At 54.7% G+C, this 20,822-nt stretch overlaps 1 protein-coding gene across 1 annotated transcript; it reads right to left on the bottom strand.

The window, feature by feature from the left end:
• Positions 1–1,882: 1,882 nt before the first annotated feature.
• VRK3 (VRK serine/threonine kinase 3) lies at positions 1,883–19,781 on the bottom strand. Its single transcript, XM_056136208.1, has 14 exons — positions 19,755–19,781; positions 17,718–17,914; positions 16,828–16,881; positions 15,417–15,722; positions 14,139–14,203; positions 12,307–12,373; positions 11,295–11,379; positions 11,077–11,182; positions 9,482–9,574; positions 7,584–7,716; positions 6,537–6,657; positions 4,768–4,826; positions 3,336–3,484; positions 1,883–2,206 (listed from the first exon to the last, which is right to left on the bottom strand). Exons 2-13 carry the CDS (start codon positions 17,854–17,856, stop codon positions 3,336–3,338), a joined length of 1,377 nt encoding a protein of 458 aa, XP_055992183.1. The 5' UTR covers positions 17,857–17,914; positions 19,755–19,781; the 3' UTR covers positions 1,883–2,206.
• Between the last annotated feature and the right edge of the window lie 1,041 nt (positions 19,782–20,822).

Raw genomic sequence — 20,822 nt, 5'->3', positions numbered from 1 at the left:
AGGCCTGTCCTGGTTGGAGCCATCACCTCCCTACACCAGAGCTGGGCGACACATGAGATGGTGCCCCCAGCTCAAGAGGGCCTCCTCAGCGGGTGTAGGCTGCTGGCTGGGCTGGACGCTGCGACCAGCTCTTACCTGCTTGAGTGGTCTGGAAGCTTTCATACTACTCGGTGAGTGTCTGTGCAGAGTGGGGCTGGACAGAAGCCTCTCTGTTCCCCCTCAGAGGATGCGCCTTGCACGAGGCCGCATAGCGACTGCATGAATGGTCCAACCTCTGAGTGGGACCCTGGGGGTGGCACCAAGGACTTTCTCCCCTACCTGGCCATCCTCCTGGTCCCCAAATCTGTAGGGTGGTTCAAGATTCCCAAGAATAAATTCAGGAGGTCTACATGTCCCCCTTCGTCCCTTGGCCAAAAGCTGCTGAGTTTCTGAGTCAACCTTTGAACTTACCCCCAGACCCGCTCGCACTCTTTTATTTTTTTTTTTTTCTTTTTGGGTCACACCCGGAAATGCCGAGGGTTACTCCTGGCTTTGCACTGAGGAATTACTCTTGGAAGTGCTTGGAGGACCATATGGGATGCTGGGAATCGAACCCGGGTTGGCTGCATACAAGGTAAATGCCCTACCTGCTGTACTATCGCTCCAGCCCCCCACGCTCACCCTCTTGCCTGGTCCTTCCTGCTTCTGGATCCTAGCACAGCCCCAAAGGTCCCCCATTGTCCAAGGTGCAGTTCTCTGCCTGCTGGGCTGGTCCCACCTGGATGAGGCCCCACAGCTCTTCCTGGGTCTATGCTCGGTGCTGCTGGCACAGCGCAGGGGTCTAGAAGCCTCTACTAATGACTGTGGGTCAAAGGACGGATGGGTGGATGGGAGAGAGGGGAGGCGGGGGTGGGGAGGACCGGGATGAACACTACCCAAGCAAAGGGATGGGCAAGGGCGGCTGGGAAGGTGGGATAACAGACAAATGCATAGAAGTAAGGGTGGAGGCAGGGGTTCACAGGAAGTGAAAGTTCTGGGCGGATGCAGAAAGGGGTACTGGAAAGGTTTTGGGTGGAGGAATGTGTGGGCAGAGGTATGGACACAAAGGGGGTGGGTGGTAGTGAGTAGATGAATTCTTTTTAAAATATTTAATTGGGGGGGGGGAGGAGAACAATAGTACAGCGAGGAGGGCATACTACATGGCTTACCCATGTTCTCCGGCCGGGGTCCCCCAAGCACTGCCAGGAGTGATTCCTAAGCACAGAGCCAGGAATAACCCCTGAGCATTGCCCAGTGTAACCCAAAAAGCCAAAGAAAAATATAAAAATTTTCTTTGGGGGACCATACCCAGCACTGTTCAGGGTTAATCCAGGATCTGTGCTCGGAGATTATTATTCCTGGTGGGTTCTGGGGACCCTATGGGATGCCAGGGACGGAGTCTGGGCGGCCCCGTGCAAGGCAAGTGTCGTCCCCACTGTACTATTGCCCTGGTGGTTAGTACTATCCATGGAGAAGATGGATGAATTCTACCACTAGACATTTGGAACCAGCAAGGGGAGGCTGAAGAGATTAAGGGGCCAGGGAGATGCAAGAATGAGGAGACAGGCAGTTACATCAGAGCCCGATCAGACAAGACAGTCATAGTTGGAGGAAAGGCTACAGTGGATGAAAGGTGGTTCAACTTTTCCAGAAACTTCTTTCAGGGCTGGAGCAATAGTACAGCAGGTAAGGCATTTGCCCTGCATGTAGCTGACCCGGGTTTGATTCCCAACATCCCATATGGTCCCCCGAGCACCACCAGGAGTAATTCCCGAGTGCATGAGCCAGAAGTAACCCCTGAGCATCACCAAAAGCAAAAAAAGAAAAAGCAGCAGCAGAAACTTCTTTCAAAGACTCGGACCTCTCCAAGTTCCAATAAAACAATTTATTATCAAAGCACAGGGGTGTCAGAAGAGGGTGGATCCCACCGAGGTGATGGCCCTGGCTCTGCCGCTGCAGCGACATAGACTAAAGGGACGGGCTGGCCTGAAGGAGGAACGGGACTTCACAGTGTCCGAGACTGGGGCCTGGGCAGAGACACTAACAGCAGCCAAGGAGCAGGACTGGCCTAAAGCTGCAGCAGGAATGCACAATCAAAGCAGTGGATCTTACTAGACGCTAATCTGTGAACCTACAGCAGGCTTGGAGTCACATTTCTTCTTTGATTTCAGACTGCAAGTTGGAAATTCTAGAAGGCAAAACTGGCCTGAGTGTGTGAGCAGGACGTCACCGGCCTGTGGGGACCGAAAAAGGGGAATCATAAGCCAGTGAAATGACAGACACATACCCCCCTTCGGGGAGTGAGCAGGGCTAAGACTGTGAGTGTGTACGTGTCTGTATATGTATGGGAGCAATGGGGAATGTGAGCTGCTGATCGTGTATACTACCCGCTGGCCTAGTGCTCTGGCCCAAGGCACTGCTTTATCTGCGGCCAATCCTGTTCACTCCCCCGCACCACATGACCCCTGAGCACAGAGTCAGGAGTAGCCTTAAGCCAGCAGGTGTGGTCCAGAGGCTGGTGAGCTTGGAGACAGTGGCCCTAAGACCTGAAGCTGCTCCTCTGCCTCTTCTATCTAGAACAAATTTTTTTGCTTTTTCAGTCACACCCGGCAATGCACGGGGGTTACTCCTGACTCTGCACTCAGTAATTGCTCCTGGCAGTGCTCAGGGGACCATATGGGATGCTGGGGATCAAACCTGGGTTAGCGGTGTGCATTTTTTTTTTGCTTTTTGAGTCACACCCAGCGGTGCTCAGGGGCTAATCATGGCTCTGCACTCAGGAACCACTCCTGGTGGTGCTTGGGGGACCATATGGGAGGCTGGGAATTGAACCTGCGTCAGTCATGTGCAAGGCAAATGTGCTACCCACTGTGCTATAGCTCCAGAACCCCCTCCCCCCTTCCCCCCCTTCCCCCCCTTCCCCCTCTTTTTTTTTTGGCTTTTTTTGGGTCATACCCGGTGATGCTCAGGGATTACTCCTGGCTTTGCACTCAGGAATCACTTCTGGCGGTGCTTGGGGGACCATATGGGATGCTGGGAATTGAATCCAGGTCAGCCGTGTGCAAGCAAACACCCTACCTGCTGTGCTATTGCTCCAGGCCCTCCCCCCCATTTTTCTTAAGGTCAATTTTCTTCTTCTCCCCATTCCATCTACAGTATATTTAAGCTGGGTGTTTGCCCCTGAGGAGTCCTGGAGGTTGGAAAATTCAAGACCAGGGAAAAACAATCCAGTGCCCACCAGTCTGAGAAGCAGGGGCAAGGGGGGCATGGAACAGGGAGAGGACTCCGGGCTAGCAAACCTTGTGCCCCAAACCCACCTACGGCACCATCTGGAGGTTCAAGGGGTCGTAGGCCGACAACCGGCAATCCTGCAGCAGGGCTTCGAGACTGTTCCGCAGCATGATGTAGGGTGGCTTCTCATCATACCGGAGGGCCATCACCACCTTCAGGTACTTCAGCAGGGCCTCTGTGGGGAAGACACAGCCCAGCATGGGGCGCAGAGGCTCAGGGAACTCAGGGCCTGGGGGACGGTGCCCAGAGGGAGCTGTGCTGCCTGCTGGCGTGGAGCTGGGCCCTGCAGATTTTTTCCAAGTCCCAGGAAGCAGTAAAGATGCAACTGTGCCCCTGACGTGAACTCCAAACCAACTCCTTTCTTCCCGCTCAAGCTCACATCTGCAGACTTTTTTTTTTTTTGGAGGGGGGGAGGGAGGCCCACACCTGGTGGTGCTCAGGGTATCATATGGGATGCCAGGGATCAAATCTGGGTTGGTCACATGCAAGGCAAGTGCGCTCCCCACTGTACTACTGCTCTGGACCCAGAGTAAAATCCAAACAGTTTGGATTTTTCTGTGGGTCGGGGATCAAATCCGTGGTCTCCACACCTGATAGGTCAGTGTATCTGAGCTAAGCCCTGACCTTTTCTCTTTTCCTGTTGTTATTTTAAAATGTTTAACTTCCTGGGTCAGAGTGAAAGCACAGCAGGGAGGGCGTATGCCTTGCATGTGGCTGACCTGGGTTCTATCCCCAGCATCCCATATGGTCTCCTGAGCCCTGCCAGGATGACACCTGAGTGCAAAGCCAGGAATAAACCCCTGAGCACCACCAGGCGTGGCCTCAAAACTAAAAGAAACAACATCCTGTTATTGGGAACCAAGAGACAGTACAGTGGGTGTAGTATTTGCTGCACATATGCCCGGTTCAACCCCTGGTACTGCACCCAAGGACCACCAGGAGCAACCCCTGAACACAGTTGGGAGTAAACCACCCCTTCCCCCCAAAAATGTAATAAAAATACAGTGCTGGAGCAACAGCACAGAGGGTAGGGTATTTGCCTTGCATACCGCCGACCCAGGTTCGATTCCCAGCATCCCATATGGTCCCCCGAGCACCCCCAGGAGTAATTACTGAGTGCAAAGCCAGGAGTAACCCCTGTGCATTACCAGGTGTGACCCAAAAAGCAAAAGAGAAAAAAAAAAGTAGTAAAAATCCTAGTCTTGGGCGGGAGCAATAGTATAGCGTGGAGGGCGCTTGCCACTCCCTGGCAGCATATTGGTCCCTTGACAGCACTAGGAGTGACCCCAAAGCCAGGACCCCAAAACCGAAAAGAAAAAAGAAACTATAAAAAATCCTATTCTTGATCCACTGAATTGATTTCCTGACTGAGAAGCCCTAAGAACTTAAAAGAGGTGGGGAGGGAGGTAACCCCAAGACAATCCGAGCACCCCTTTCCCTTCCCGTTTCAGGACATACCTGAGGGGTTGAGCCAGTGGCTGCACTGGGCCATGAGTGCATCCGGGTTGTCCAGGAACCTGGCAGGACAGACAGAACATGCCTTGCGGGTGGAAGGGAGCAAGGTCTGCCCTTATGCACCCCATCCATAGATTCAGAGTCGGGAGACACAGGTCATGTTCCTGCCAGTTTCTGGTCGCCTTGGGCCCCGCTGACCCCCCTGTGTCCAGGACACCTGATTTCACACGCCCCTGGGAAGTACAGCAACTTGGTGTTCTCATGAGACAGGCCCAGCTGCACAGTCCCATTCGCGTTGTGGTGGGGTGGATGGTTGGGTGTGAGAGTAATACTTCTGAGAAGCTGTGGGGTTGGCTGGGTACACGCTCTCAGGGCCTCAGATTGTGACAGTGCCTGCCTCAGAGAGGCTGGGAGGATGGTTGGCAGGGGGCCGACGAGTGTCTGATAAATGTGAGCTAGCCTGCGTCACTCTGCAGAGACTTACAGGATAAGCAAAGTCCCTTTCCCAGCCAGGGACAGACAGGGGGACAGGAAAGGGCGCCTGTGGAATGGCTGAGCTGAAGATGAGACCCAGGGCACTGCCATGCATGCCATGCATGCCATTCTTGCGGGCATGCAGTTGGGGCCACAGGAGCAGCATGCTGAGGGCATGAGAGCCGGAGATGGATACGGAAGCTGCAGAAGTGTTTGTGCAGATGACACTCACAGCAATGCTGGAGGTCATGCTGGGGCACAGAGAGAACTACCCCAGCTGGTTCCAAGTGAGGGGCTTGAGAGAAGCATCGCAAAAAATGTGGCGGGACGTGGCAAGGAGGCAGACTCTGTGCCCATAGCCAGGGAGGCGGCGGTGCTGCACCCCACCTCGACACGGCGCGGTGTGTGCCGCACGCACACGTGAGTGGAAGGGGCAATGGACCAGACTCGCCGTGAGCCCAGCAGAGGGGCCAGAGTCTGGGGCTGGGTCCAGCCTACTCCTCCCTGACCACCCCGCCCTCTCCTGAGCTTCCGCAGACAACCCAAGTGACAATGCCAGCCACAAATTTCCATCTTGACTTTCTGTTTGCACTCAGAGGCCTCAGTGGCAGAGCACCAAACATTTTTTGGGGTGGGGAGTGTCCCACTTGTATGATTCCTGGGTAACTCATCCCCAGGTATAAACAACTCCTGAGTAACACGGTTGCCCTCTGTGGGTGCTGACTCTCATGCCCAAGAATCTCTCCTGGCATCCGGCACATCCTTCTCTGAGGTTTTGGACCCCATACCACTGGAAAGGCCCTAGCACCCCATGTTTCTACCCCAGGGGAAGAGCACTATTAGAGGAGCACTTCCCCCTGGTCACCCAACACCTCTGTCCCTGGGGCTGAACCCCACTCCCCTACAGGGCCACCCAAACCGTTGTCCATAGTGCTGAAGCCAACAGCAGCACCCTTGGCCAAAGCCCTGGGTCCCCAGGTAAGAGGCTGTGTGGCCACTGTCCCTGGTGCTGCTCGCGCCCCCAGCAGGCGGATATGATCCCGGCTTCCATGCAGAAAGGATATCCAGGCTGCTGCCCTGCCTGCAGGGGGCCCAGGCCTGCCTCACGCTGGCTCTGTAGTGAGCACTGGGAAGCTCCCCTGCCCCCCCTGCCCCAGAGTCGGGCACTAACAGGATTCACCTCCTGAACCATATCGAGGCCAGGGGAGGTGGGTGAAGCCAGTGTCCCTGGCGCGGCTGAATCCATGCCCCCTCCTGTCCTCTCCTGGGTCCTTATTTCTGCTGGCCCCTACACTCACTTCTGTTTCTGCTTCATGACTTCCTCGGTGTTGGGGAGGTTTTTTGTCCATGGCAGGAACCCGTAGAGCCACTTCAGCATACAGTAGCCCAGAGACTGGAGGTCACTGCGGCGGGAGGGACCTGGGGAGTGCAGGAGAGGAGGCAGCTGAGTGGCAGGCTCTGCTCTGCTCCTCTCGTCTGTCTTCCCATTCCCTCCCATCAGGTCCATCTGCACTCACTCTCTTGGGAGGCCCCCAATGCCGCCCCTTCCCAATCCTTACTGTCCTGTGGGTCCTGCTCACCCCTTGTTCACTCAGAGGGCCTCAGGTTAGCTGGAGATCCTGCCCCCGCCCCCCCGCCCCATTCTGGAACCTTTGACAGGTGAGTGGGGATGACCTACATGAGACAGTGGGGATGATGCTACAGGAGACAGCAAAGAACAGGGCAGAAGGGGGCCGGGAGGACTGTGAGCTCTGCCTCGGCAGGAGGCACGAAAGAAAACTGTGGGGACGAATCATAGACAGGGAGGGCACTCGTCTTGCACATGGCTGGCCTGGGTTCCATCCCTGGCACCTATATGGTCCCCGAGCAACACCAGGAGTAATTCCTGAGTGCAGAGCCAGAAGTAAGCCTTGAGCACTTCTTGGTGTGCCCCAAATACATATGCCAAACACACACACACACACACACACACACACACACACACACACACACACCACCAACAACAACAAGAAAACCATGGGATTCACTCTCTCCCCTCACCACTCCCAGATATGGTGAGTTGAACCAGGCCCTGGGAGAGGTCAGCACACCACCCCACGCTCCACTCGAATGAGCTCCTCCTCCCATGGCTTCAGCTGGTACCTCCCAAAACGCTGCCACCCTGTCATATCCAGACTTCTCCCGTGTCCCAGACATGGGCAGCAAGATGCCTCTCAGACACTCCACGCTGTCCTTGATGCTGAAATGTCTCCCCAATAGGCCTCCCATGTTCTGCACACCCTTCCTGGAGTCCTGCGAGTCCGGCCCCAGCGCGTCCTCCTGGTGCCTCCATTCTGGCCTCTTACCACAGCCCTTATGCAGGTCCATGCTGATGAACTCGAGGTCCCCCTCATGCGGGCTTCTGCTGCCTTCTGAGTAGGCCACGTGCTTCCCGCCTGGGGAGTAGCGGAAGGCGAAGCCGTATCCCACGAGGGTCACCTGTGAGGATGCGCAGGGAGGAGTCACCATTTGGAGGCTGGGATCAGAGACGCTGACAGGGGTGCAATGTGAAAGCACACACCAGCCAGCACAGATGGTGTGAGGAATGGGGTCCCCCAACTGCCCAGCTGCTTTCTGGGCCCGAAACCCATCACCTAGGATGGTGTCAAATTGTTTTTTTGGAAGAATTCATGCTGGAGGGGCCTGGAGGGCAGGCCCCTGAGGGTTCTATGACACCCACTGCTGGGTTTCTGGTCTCCAGCCGCCAATCAGGGCAGTAACTGTAGGCCCATGTGGACCCAGTTCAAATGCCCAACCATGGCACCCACACAACTAGTTTCTGCCCACGACGTAAGTGCCAGGCCCTAACTTCTCCATTTGAAAAGTGGTAACAATAGTTCCTGACCAATAGGGCTGTTGGGGGTTGGAACAAAAAACAGGATGCTTCTGTCATATACATGGCCAACTTACCTGCTGGGCAAGGGCTGCAGCCATTCAGACCACTGCCCAGGGGGATGGAGCGATAGTACAGCAGGTAGGGTGTTTGCCTTGCATGCGGCAGACCTGTGTTCGATTCCCAGCATCCCCTATGGTTCCCCGAGCACTACCAGGAGTAATGAGTGCATGAACCAGGAGTAACCCCTGTGCATCACTGGGTATGATCCAAAAAGCAAAAAAAAAAAATCATCACCCGGGAAAGCATGTCGACTATCCATTTGGTCCAGTCTGTGCTTATGGGCACCTTATGTCACCCAGACTAGGAACAGGGTGTCCAGACACTGGGTCAACACTATTCTTGGTAGTTTGAGGAGATATCTAGGAGAGATCAATGATCTTCAACTTTTATTTTTATTTTATTTCGGGGTCATTACCCGGCTTGGTATTTGGGGGTCGCTGCGGGTGTGCATGTCTGTGGGGGGTGGGCATCTGGAGGACACACCATGCAGTGCTGGGGAATCAAGCCAGGCTTTGTACATGCAAAGCTCCTGCTCCAGCCTGCTGAGTTCACCCCAATCCTAACACTGGAGACTGGGCAAACAACTACCAGTAAACCAAGTAAAGCAGATTACCCTGCTGAATGTGGGGGGGGCCTCAGAATTGCTGAAGACCTAACTAGAACAACAAGAAGACCAGTAAGCGGTGAGCAGGGGCTGTGCCCTTCAATGTCCTGCAAGCCAGGTCAGCCCCCAAGCGTGGGAACTGGGCTGCCGCTCTGCTGACAGGCTGGTGTTGCCCAAAAGGAAACTCAATTTGTCACCCAAGCTTTTCCCTGAGCGGTTGACTTTTGAGCCAAGCTCAGCAAGGCGTGCCTGCCCTTCCTTGTGCAGGCTAGATAGTGACATGGCCTCTGTGGGCTTCCTGCTTCACCCAAGCCAGGCGGGGCACGAAGCTGACTTCCCTAGACTCAGCTGACCTGTCACTGATCCCCTCAACTGCTTTTCTCACCTTCCAACCATTTTTAAGTTTCTCCCATTTACTCATGTTTTCCTAGATAATGGACAAGTCTTGGCCAGTCATATGCATTGTGACACAGAGGTGTGGCATTAGGCGACACTGGGGCCCTGAGAACCCCCAGGGCAGAGCCCTGGCGCTTTAAAATTTTTTAAAATTTTGTTTTGTTTTTCTGAGCCACACCCAGCAGAGCTCAGGGATGATTCCTGGTGAAGCTAGAGGGATCCTGTGCCGGGCCGGGGACAGAGTCTGTGTTGCTACACGCAGGGGTGCGCCCTCCCCACTGTGATAAGGCTCTGCCCCCGGTGCTTACCTGGCTTAGGTCCTCTGGATTCACAAAGATGTTGTCCGCTGTCACATTGCTGTGGACATACTCGTTCTCATGGAGGAACTCCAGGGCGTCCAGCTGGGGGAAAGGAAAAGCACTGGCCATGTGGGGAACTAATGCAGAGAGGCTGTAATGTGGAGCCCCATCCAAGGACATGCCTGGGGTCAGGCAGCACTGCCTGGACTGGGGGTGCAGGCAAGGCATCTGGACGAAACCTCTGGTGCCGATTCTGACAGCGCACAGAAGCAAAGCTGCTAAAAGGTTCAGGACTAAAGCCAACAGTTTTTCTTATTTTGTTTTTTTTTGGTGGGAGCTACTCTTAGAAGTGTCACTTCTGGTGGGCTTGGGATATACAGTGCCAGAAATAGAATCTGGATCAGTTGTGTGCAAATGCACTGCCCACTGTACTATCTCTCTGCCCCCCAAAGTCAACAGCTTAAAATCTCTTTCTCAGGCCGAGAGCTCCAACAGATGCCAGCTGCGACCCTGTTCCCAGCCTAATTCCCTGCATCTATTTCATAGTTGATGAAACTTGGGAGGCAAAGATGCTCTCCCGTGGCCGCAGCCACCCAACACCGTGAACAAAGAGTCTCACTCATTTCCTGACTTAACAGGAACCATTCCATCATGCAAATTTTTTTCTTTTCTTTTTTTTTTCAGGGGGAAGAATCACATCTGCAGGGCTCAGGGTGACTCCCAGCACTCAGTGCTCAAGGAACCAAGTGGTACTGGGGAATGAGCCCGTCTCCCGCATGCCCAGCACATGCTATGGCCCCGTCCTTTGCACTTTCTCTGCAGACACAGCAACTCCTCTATTTCTGTTTCTAGCTCAGAATTTTTCTTTTCCTTCTTTTTTGAGGCCACTCATGGCTGTGCTCAGGGCTGACTCCTGGCACTGCACTCAGAGGTCACTCCTAACAGCCCAGGCTCTGTATGCCAGGCCAGGGACAGAACCGGAGCTGGCTGCGAGCGATGCAGATGCTCTCCCCACTGTCAGGTCACTCAGGCCCTCCAGCAAGGAATTTTCCTCTGAGCTGCAGACCGAGACACCAAGTGCCTTTATGGCAGTTACATGCCAATCAGGCCCCCAAATTCCAGCTGCACCCCAAGGCTTGAATATTTAGCAAACTCTTCATCTCAGGTACTGAGCCATGCCTCCACACATAAATTCTTTCCATTTTCATCGCCATGTCTGTGTATGTGTGAGCTCACACGCACGCGCTTTATTTGGTTTTGGGGTCACTCTCAGGACTTACTCCTGGCTCTGCCCTCAGAGATCACTCCTAAAGGGCTGTGGGGGTCCTATGGGGTGCAAGGGATTAAACCAGGTAGGGATTAAACCAGGTAGGTAGGTACACAAGGCAAGCATTCTTCTTGCTGTGCTATGGCTTGGGCCCCCTCCAGCACCTCCTGGAAGCTCCTGGAGACATGTCCTCTATAGCCACATGCAGTGGTTCTCAAGGGACCCTAACATTAGGACTTCACCCAGTGGGTGAATGTGCCTGTGGTGCCCCCTAGTGGCCAATCCAGGGACTGCACTGGTGGGGCAGGAATGGAGCAGTTGGAGGATGGGTACGTACCAGCCGATAGGCCACCTGGAACACACACTGCACCGCCATCACATGCTTCGGGTTGTCATCCAGGACTGACTGCAGGCTCCTCCCCAGATGCGGGAACACCAGGAACCTGCAAGAGAAGAGACCCCCGACAGGTAGCCGAGGTAGGACGGCTGTAGTCACAGTGTCCCACTCAGAGATGAAATGGAGGTGACCCCAGGATCCCAGCGGAGGTGGCTCACCTGAACTTGTCTTGGTGAATGCCGAAACCGACACAGGTGGGCACTGCCAGAAGAGGGACCGAGTACAGCTTCTTCCACTTGTTCACTGTGGGAGGCGGGGGCATGAGGGATCCAGGACACTGGCCCGGGCCACAGACACAGCATCCCTTGAGTGCCCAGCGCAAGTGGAACCCAGGGCAGCCCTCAGGCCCCAGGCTGGAGGTGGCACCTCTGTGGGGAGGCCTGACAGGGTTGACCGTAGGGCTCTGATGCTTCTGGAAGGCAGCTGAGCCCAGGCCATGTCTACACCTTCAGGAGCACGGCTGGATGGCACACAGCCAGCAGCAGGAGATGGGGGCTTAGCCCGATGTATGGCATTTGTTTGCCAATTTCTAGAGAGTACACTCTATCCCATGACCGAACTGCAAGAAAGCAAGAGGCCCAGTGTAGGTTGTTCCAGAACATTCCACCATCACACATGGGAGGACCATTCTGAGCAATAACAGCTGAAGAAAGAGCACAGGTGTTTAGGTGCTGGCCTCACATGTAACCCCAGCAGTACAGATGGTCCCCTAAAGAGTCAGGAAAGGTCCCTTTTTGTTTCTGAGGCCAAACCTGGTGTGTTGGCCACACACCCAGTGGGGCTCCCAATACAAAGCACGTGTTCAGCCTTTGGAGTCATCTTGAGGCCCTATTTTCTTGTGTGTATGTGTGCGTGCGTGTGTGCATGTGTGTGTGTTGTGGTGCTGGGACTGGACCTTACACACAAGGAAAGTGGCCTAATAGCTCCGCCACACCCCTGGCCCATATCACTGACCATTAGCAACAGCTCTACCCACCACTGTTAGTCCTGAAAATGTTAACACTTGGCTCACCAGCTAGGAGTGTTGGCCTCAGCCCATGACAATGCCTGTCCTGAGGCTGAGGGCCTGATGGGGTGGCGGGACAAAGCTGGATCCTCAATCCCTCCCTTCCCACACCCACACGCTGTTTGGACCACATGGCAGTGCAGCCCCCCTTCCCTGCAGGGTACCTTGCAAAGGCTTGGCGGCCCGCTGGAAGAAGTTCTGCTCATTGAACAAGCGTCCGTCCTTGGAGTCCTAGTGGAGGGCAGGGGGGCTGTCACATCGGCCTCCCTAGGGGCTCCCAGGCACCCGGCAAGCCCCAGACATGAGAACCACTCCTTAGGTACTGCACACACAAACCTACATCAGTCTGAAAGTGCCCCCTTGGGCCCAGTTTCCTTCTCTTTTGCATTAGAATCTGCCACCATTTTCCCTGGATATGTGGCCTGCTGCTTAAAAAACTGTATTTTCCAGCACCCCTTGCAGTGAGGCCCGCCCTGCCCAATGTGCTTTGAGCAGGCCAAGTTCTGCACAATATACTGTGGGCAAGGGGATGTGGGCAGCTTTCAGACTAGGTACTCCAGGGGCTGGGGCGGGTTCTTCCCTCCTTCTTCTGCATCCCTGGCTGTGGGGATGGAGCACCTTGGCCCTGAGATGGAGATTATGGGTTGAGGGGACTGGCACAGAGAAAAGAAAAGCAGGTTCCTTATTTACGGAAACAACGTTTCCACTGTTCCAAACCTGCAAATGATCCTACTGGGCCACTTCCTGCAGTCCATCCATGTAGACCCCTGGCTCTGTGCTCAGGGAACATCACTCTTGGTAGGACTTGGGGACCCTATGCAGTGCCCTGCTGCACTGTACCCTCTTTACAGCCCCAGGTAGGGTTTTTTTCGCCCCCCTTGTGGTTTTTGGGCCACAACCAGCTGTGCTCAGGGCTGCACTCAGGGATCACTCCTAGTGGGCTCAGGGACCATATGGGGTACCAGAGATCAAAACTGGGTTGGCTGCATGCAAGGCAAATGCCATACCTGTTGTACCATCGCTCTAGTTCCCCATAGTGTTCACCCTTGGCGGGCTCAGGGACCATATGGGATGCTGGGGATTGAACCTGGGTCAGTCACATGCAAGGCCAGCACCCTGTTCGCTGTCCTATGGCTCCACCCGCCCCCCCAGTTCTTCAGTATTTTAACAGCACACAATGCACACAGATGGCATCGAAGGAGCAGCTGGCAGAGGAAGGCGGCGGGGATGGAGCCCCCATTCCCTGCACTTCCTCCAGAGCCTCTCTGTGCCAAGTACCACTCAGCTTTTGGGGAGACAGCAGTGAGCAACACCCTGGAATTCTGGGTGTCACTACACAGGAGCCCGACTCCCCACTCCCTCATAATCAAACACGGACCTTAGTAGCGCCCCTGAGCCAGCAGTACCGGCTCTCAGTCCGCAGCTGCTCAGACTCATCCAGGAGCTTGGCCCAGGCGTGCTGTCTCTGAAGCCCATGTGTGGCCTCCGTGCAGGACTGTCCTGGGGTCGCAGCTCTGCATGTCACCCACTCCTCAGCAGGAGACTGCCTGTCTACTACCAGCACTCTGAGTTGCTGGCTGTGGATCAGTGGGGGGGAAGGGCCCAGGACCCCCGATGTGCACAGTGCCCTTGTCCTGAGCTTCCATATTGCATTTATTGCCTTATTTCCTCCTGTCAGGGTGTGGGATCAGGCATTCTCCCCCAGGGCAAGGATCCCCTTGAGCAAGTTCTCTAGGAGTTCCCCAGCTGCACTCACTGGAGAGCAGCTCAATAAAACCGTTCACCTCTAAGCACAGATGACACAGAGCCACTGAGCCTCTGCCAGTCAGCACCACGCTTCCAGAGAGACCTGAAGGGGCCCCGAGGGCTGAGGCCAAGGCTTCACAGGATGCAGGAGAGCTGGTGAGCAGTCCTGTCCCTGCATGCAGCTGGGGACTGAGGGTACACTGGTGAGCACCCCTGTTCCTGTTCTTACGATGTGTCCAGGACCACTCACCAGCTTGAGCGAGAACCTTCCTTTCTGAGATCTGCACTTGGAGGTGGATGCAGAGGCCGGCTCAGCTGTGGACAGACAGACGTGTAAGGTTGGAATCTGCTGGCTGGGCAGGGGGCACGGTCTCAAGCCGCAGCATGTCTGGCCCAATGACCCATAGCTCAGGCTCATCCAAGCCTTTCCAGGCAGGATCTCGTGTTATCACCCAAGGTTCTCCTCCTTCCTGCCCCCAGTCCCCAGGACTGAGCCAAGAGCAGTCCCCGAGCACTGCCAGGTGAGGCCCCAACACCAAAAAAACAAATGGGGTGGAGAAATAGTACAGAGCAAAGGACACTTGCTTCGAATAAGGCTGGCCTGGGTTTGATCCCTGGCACTACAGTGGGTCCTGAGCCAGGAGTGATCCGTGAGCCCCAAACCCAAAATAAATACAATGGTGAATTAAGTCTGAATTTTATCGTGATTTAAAGGCTATGGAAAGGACACAGCAGCTCAGGGCCTGGCTTTGAACCAGCACCCACAGATGTGCGGCACGAGTAAAACAAATTCAGCAAGCAGTCTTGGTCTCCTCCCGGAAACACTGTCTATTCTCAGGGGCCTGGGGAGACTGGGGAGAGATACTGGAGTCTCACTCCCAGAATGTCCTTTCTGCTGAGGGGCTTCTCTCTTGGAGCAGAGAGACATGCCCCACTCCTAACCTGTGAAGGCCACAAACCTTTCAGGGGAGAGAGGAAAGAGAGAAGGGGGAGCGAGAGGGGGGAGTGGGGGGGGGAGAGAGAGAGAGAGAGATCATCTGTCTATGTACTATTTTTTTTTTGGTGTGTGTGTGGAGTAGTATTTTGGGCCACACCAGTAGTGTTCAGACACTCCTCTTGGCATTGTGCTCAGGGATCACTCCTGGGGATGCTTGAGATGATCTCATGTGGTGCCAGGGATGCAGTCAGGGTTGTCTGCATGCCAGGTGGCACTGATTGCACTGTGCCATCTCCGGGGCCTCCCAATCATCTTTTTTTTTTTTTTTTTTTTTTTTTTTTTTTGGTTAATGTAGGAGTCCTGCTATTTATTAAGCTGGAATCAATCATCATTATTGACAGTCAAGGCTCAGTCTTTGCCAGGCCAGTTACCTCCCACACTCACTGCTGCCACCTGTAGGTGAGTTAGTGTTACCTCCCAAGTGTAAGGAAGGGAAGGTTCAGGAGCCAGAGCTGGGCTGCCGCTTGCAGGCCACATCAGAAAGGGGGTGCCCACCCGCTTCCCAGAGCCACTCGCCCCTGGACAGAGTACCTTCATAGAGAATTCCCTGATCGCCCCTGGCCTGGAGATAGCCCAGCTTCCAGAGATTTCCATTCTTGTCGGTTAGCAGCGTCCCAGCTGGCAAAGCCTCGAGTGAGGCAGTCACCTGGCTCCGCTTTGGCTTCTGTGGGCTTCGCGAGGTCTGTGGGCTTTGCGTGGATGTCTTTGGACTTTTCCTGGCTGCCTGTGGGCTCTTCCTGGCCACCTGTGGGCTCCTCCGGCTGGTCTGCGTGCTCTGCTGGCTGGTCTGTGGGCTGGCTTTGGGGACGGTGCTTTCGCTTCTGGTGCCTGCAGGGGCTTGTGGCACAGAAACGGAAATGGAACAGTTCAGTGGGGCAGGAGACCACTTAGCACAGCCCCGGGGCTCATTCCTGCATTCACCAAACACTTCCTGTCATTTCTTATAGGGCTCGTCTTGTTTTTCTGGGGGTTGGGCCGCTCAAGCAGTTGGCCCCGGGGGCCACTGGGGCTGCTTGTTCCATTCTCGGGCCTGGTGATGCCATGCTGTGTGGGGGCCAGGTGGTGGGAGCTAAGGCCAGAACACAGGTTCCTGTACACACAGGCATGTGTGCCTGCCCTGGGCCCATGGGGTGGGTTCTTGTGTGACAAAGCTGGGGACCCATACAAGGGACCTAACTGGCAATCTGGACACAGTTAATCAGAAATGTCTGAGATGAGGCAACTCAAAGGAACACAAGAATGACTGGCTGGAGAAGTCAGGGAAGGCTCCCTGGAAGGGAGGGCCATTCCAGGCACCTCCTGCCGGATGAGCAGAAGGTTGCCCAGGGGTGGTGGGTAAAACATTTCAGACAGTCACCCAAGACTTCCTTCTGCAGGACCCGATGATCTGGTGCTTAGTTTGAAGAAATGTGTCCTGAGCTCAGCAAGGTGGCAGGGGAGGCCCCGCCCTAGAGGGGACCCCAGGCTGGCAAGGGAGGGACGAGCACAAGAGAAGACAAGACAGGGGCCCAGGGAAAGTGCCACCTTACTTCATTCATCCCGCTGCCATCTGTCCACAGGACAAGATGAAAAGAGGTGGCAGGGCGTGGAAGACAGCAAGGCCCAACAAGGCCTGGGGGCTGGGGAGAGAGATGGACATGTGGGGTCCTAGCCTCCATCTGATCCTGGCTGGCAGCGGGCACGCAAACATGAGTCCACCTGGCCCCTGTGGCTCTGGGTGTGGGAAGGTGGCAGGAGGGAGTGGAGGGGGGTAAAAAGCAGAACTGAAGCCCCAGGCCTGCTGTGCTGAGAAATTCTACACAGGAAGGGCGGCTGTGAGCAAAAACAGTGGAACCAGGGCAGGTGGAGAGCTCTGACCCAAGTGGGAACAGTGGGAAGGGGGCGGGGTGGGTCAGAGATGCCTGAGCACCAGAATGATGTCCCCTTGTCTCCCAGATCTCACCTCTGGCTTTTCCACAGGGACTCAGGGTGTCTTCAGACCCGGAACTCTCACAGTCTGAGCAGAGCAATGAGGGGCCAGAGGAGACAGAGCTGGACCACCTGATTTTCTTGCTGGCTTCAGAACAGGCCTTTGGCACCTTCCTTGAGCCTACTAGACAAAGGCAGGAGGCAGCAAAGAAGGCCTTTTCCCTGCCATGGACCCACCCACACTCTCAACCAAGCCCTGCCACTCTACCTCCACAGCAGGTGACTCCTTCCTCCCACCTTTTCTTTTCTTTTTTTGCTTTCTGGGTGACACCCGGTGATGCACAGGGGTTACTCCTGGTTCTGCACTCAGGAATTACTCCTGGCAGTGCTTGGGGGACCATATGGGATGCTGGGGATTGAACCCAGGTTGGCCGCGTGCAAGGCAAACGCCCTACCCGCTGTGCTATCACTCCAGCCCCTTAGCTGCTTTTTTTAAAAGAACAAAACCAGATTGGACAAGTTAGCTGGAAATTACGATAAAAGTTTTGCAAAATTTTCATTTTCATTTGGTTCTGGGGACACACCAATGGTGCTCAGTGGTCACTCCTGGCAGGACTCAGGCGACCCTGGGCAGTACTGGGAGCAGAGCCTGGATCAACAGCAGCAAGGCAACCGGCCACTGACAGTGCTCGCAGGGGCTGTGCAGTACTCAGTCCCTGCGTATGTGCTGGGCCCTTTGTGCTCTCGTCTGGCCCAAGCTCCACTAAATAAATCATGAGAGCAAAAAGATGCTAAGAGCTGGGAACACGGAGACTCATCTAGGCCTGGGCTTCCCCACACTCAACACAGCAGGCAGCAGAGGCCTCAGCTCCTCTAGCCCCAAACCCATGAAGCCATGCCGTACCCCTTCCCCCTGCTTCTTACCTCGGAAGGAGGCCAGAGGTGGTCTGACAAAGGCCTCAGCGCCATCGTGCTGTTCTGTTGGTAACAGTTTTCCGCAGTAAGGGCAGAATTTGAATGTCGATTCAATACTTTTGCCACATTCTGGACAGAAGGAGATCATGCTAGAGAACAGACGGGAAGGAGGAGCAGCTGGCGTCACAAGGTCCTGAGCGCGGTCCCTAGCACCCAGAAAATATGAAGAAGTCTGAAATTACAAAGAGGAGGGCTGCAGGGGGTTGGGAGGAATAGGAAGTGAGGAGCAAATAGTTGCAGCGGCCGGGGCAATGGTAGTGGAGTTGGGGCACTTCCTTGCATGAGTCTGACCAGCACCACAGGATCCCAAAGCATGGCAGGGTGTGGCCCTAAAGGTACAAATTCCAGGTCCCATAAAGACGACTCAGGTTCACATCAAACTATTTGTTTTGGGGGCCACACCTGACAGTGCTCAGGACTTCCTTCCTGGCTCGGTGCTCGGCAAGCACTCCTAGCAGGGCTCAAGGGAGTGGGTGCCAGGGGCCAAACCCAAGTTGGATATGCCAGAAGCAAGTACCTTACCCACCCACCGTAAATACCTTTTAAGTGGCAGACAAAATATTGATTTGTTCATTATTCTTTTTAACTTTTTTGGGGGGGCTGGGGAGCCCACACCTGGCAGTGCTCAGAGGGTACTCTGGGCTCTGTCCTCAGGAATTTCTCCCAGTGGACCTTGGGGACCATATGGAGTGTCTGGGATCAACATGGATCAGCCACATGACAGGTCAAAACCCTACCCGCTGTACTACTGCTCCGGCCCCAGGAACAGAATTTTAGGTTAGGGATTGTTATGACGGTATTCATGCCTAGGAGCCCATTTATTTCGATTTCAATGATTGACGTTTCTACTTTTCCCTTTCGTCTTCTCACATGGTGAGTTCTGGGTCTCTTGGGCCTCACATTTTCTCTGCATGCTTCAATGGGTAATACTAGAGTCAGACTTGAGAAAGGGCCAGGCTGAGAAACTGCCCCAGAAGTAACCTCAGAGAAGCGCCTCTCCCACTGCCCCTGTTTCAGGGCGGCCACACTGTGGCACAAAGCGTCTTTTCTGTTTTACACAATTGTGGTATAGAGCGTAGCTAACAGCAAAGACTGCCACCAAGGGTCTCTGAACCTAAAGAAGCATTTGTCTGGTCAGAAAACATAATGTGCTGTGCAGATAAAATGATTTTTTTATGGTTTGTGGACCTCCCCTAGCAGTGCTCTCAAAGTCCCTCCTGGCAGCCCTAGGAGACCCTGTTGGTACTCAGGATTGAACCTGGGGTTCCAGCCCTGCAAAACACGGTACTCCAGTCCTTTCGGTTATCTTGTTGGTCCTAGTGCCGGAATAAACATTGAAATGGCGATTTAGGTCTGGAAATATATTACAGGGCTTAAGGGGCTCGCCTGCCACATGGCTGACCAGATTCGAACCCCTGTACCAAGTATCATCCTCTGAGCGCCATTAGGAGTGATCCCTGAGCAGAGTCAGGAGTAAGCCCTGTGCGCTGCCAGGTAGGGCCCAATTTCTCCCCTCAACAACAACAAAGATCATGAAATCACCAACACTTCTCCCTGTCCCCTTTAGTTCAGGACAAACAGCTCTCCCAACAGAAATGAACTCAAGCTTCCAAACTGCCTATAGGGCACAGCCCTGGAAAGCGGCTCCAGTCTTGGTGATAGTAGAAAAGAAACTGGTATTTGTGTGAAACCACTGATGGGGGGGGGGGGGCGTGTAGGAGAGGAAGAGGGGGTGGGGTGGGGGGCGTGCAGCAGTCTGATTTCACCCAGTTAGTACACTAAGGTTTAGGGAGGTGATTTAAGCTAACGCCAAGTTTGAGACTTTGTGATGATTTTAAGTAGCTCGGCTGGAAGCAGAGTTTCCCCCAGTGCCAAGTGCCTTGGAATATAGATAGTTTCTAGACTATCTAAGCACCTGATCCTGCACACAGAGGGGATAGAGCAGGAACAGAGGCCTAAAAGGGAACACGCTGGAAGAGATGATACCTTTAGGGGATCACAGACTGGCCTTTTGGCTTCAGTGTGCTGCAAAGTCCTCCTTAACAACATCCTGCAAGCAAATAAAGGCGGAAAGGCGGAGAGGCTGACTCAGACCCACTTCACATAGCCATGAAATAAGCTAATGCTTGCCAGGCATTGGCGACCTTGTCAGCCTGTGAGTTCCCCCGTCGTTTAATCATTATTATTATTATTAAACATCTATATGTGAACCCCAGGAGATAAGGCAGCAAATGAAGCACAGCTCCCGTTCTGAGTAAGCTCCCTTTCTGGTCGGAAAAGGAAAGATAATAAATGAATGAATGAGGTCAGAAGGAGGCGGCACAATGTCAAAGACTTGGAGAACAAAGAAAGAGGGGTGTCTCCCAGTGCTGAACTAATTCACATGGCTAGTTCGGAACACCAACTCAAGGCTCTAATCTCCAGGTGAGGGTTTTACACCCATCCACTCAGTCTGTCAATATTTACTGAACATTCGTTCTATAGTGCACTTTCAGTTCTAGAAGTTTCCGGTTCCTGGCACAGTTAAAGGGCTAAAACCTGGAGTACGGGCTGAGGAGTTGCCATGGCCTCCGCCCGACCCCCTAACACAGCGCAGGGCGCAAGTCCGACCCCCTAACTAAAGCCTCGCCTTCCTCGGCGTAGCCTCGCAAACCACGAGATCCTCTCCACGCCCCCCCAATGGCGCCCCCAAACGGCCAAAGCTGGTGGGTCTGGGCCTCGCACCGAGTCCCCCGGGCCCCAGGGCTCCGCCTTCCACCAAAACTCGGGCTGACGTCACAGCGGCGGCTCGGGGACGGAGGGAGGCCTGCCTACTGCTCCTCCTCGCTTGTCCCTCACCTCGGCACCCAGGGATCTGCGGCCGGGCGGAAAGTCGGACTCACCTCTGCGGCCCCGCGGAAACTTCCGCCCGGGCGGACGGCGCTGCGCGCGCATCCCTCTCGCAGCCGGCGCCCGCGCAGTTGATGCCCACCTCCTGGCTGCCTTGGGGCTCTGACTAGCCGGAACTCCATTTCCCAGACGCCCTCGCGGCACCTCTCCGACTCGGAAACACGG

This window comes from Sorex fumeus, unplaced genomic scaffold (assembly GCF_029834395.1).
Source record: "Sorex fumeus unplaced genomic scaffold, SorFum_2.1 ptg000122l, whole genome shotgun sequence".
Classification (NCBI taxonomy): Eukaryota; Metazoa; Chordata; class Mammalia; order Eulipotyphla; family Soricidae; genus Sorex; species Sorex fumeus.
The sequence above is the reverse complement of the archived record's forward strand: the minus strand, read 5'-3'. Positions and strand labels throughout refer to the sequence as shown.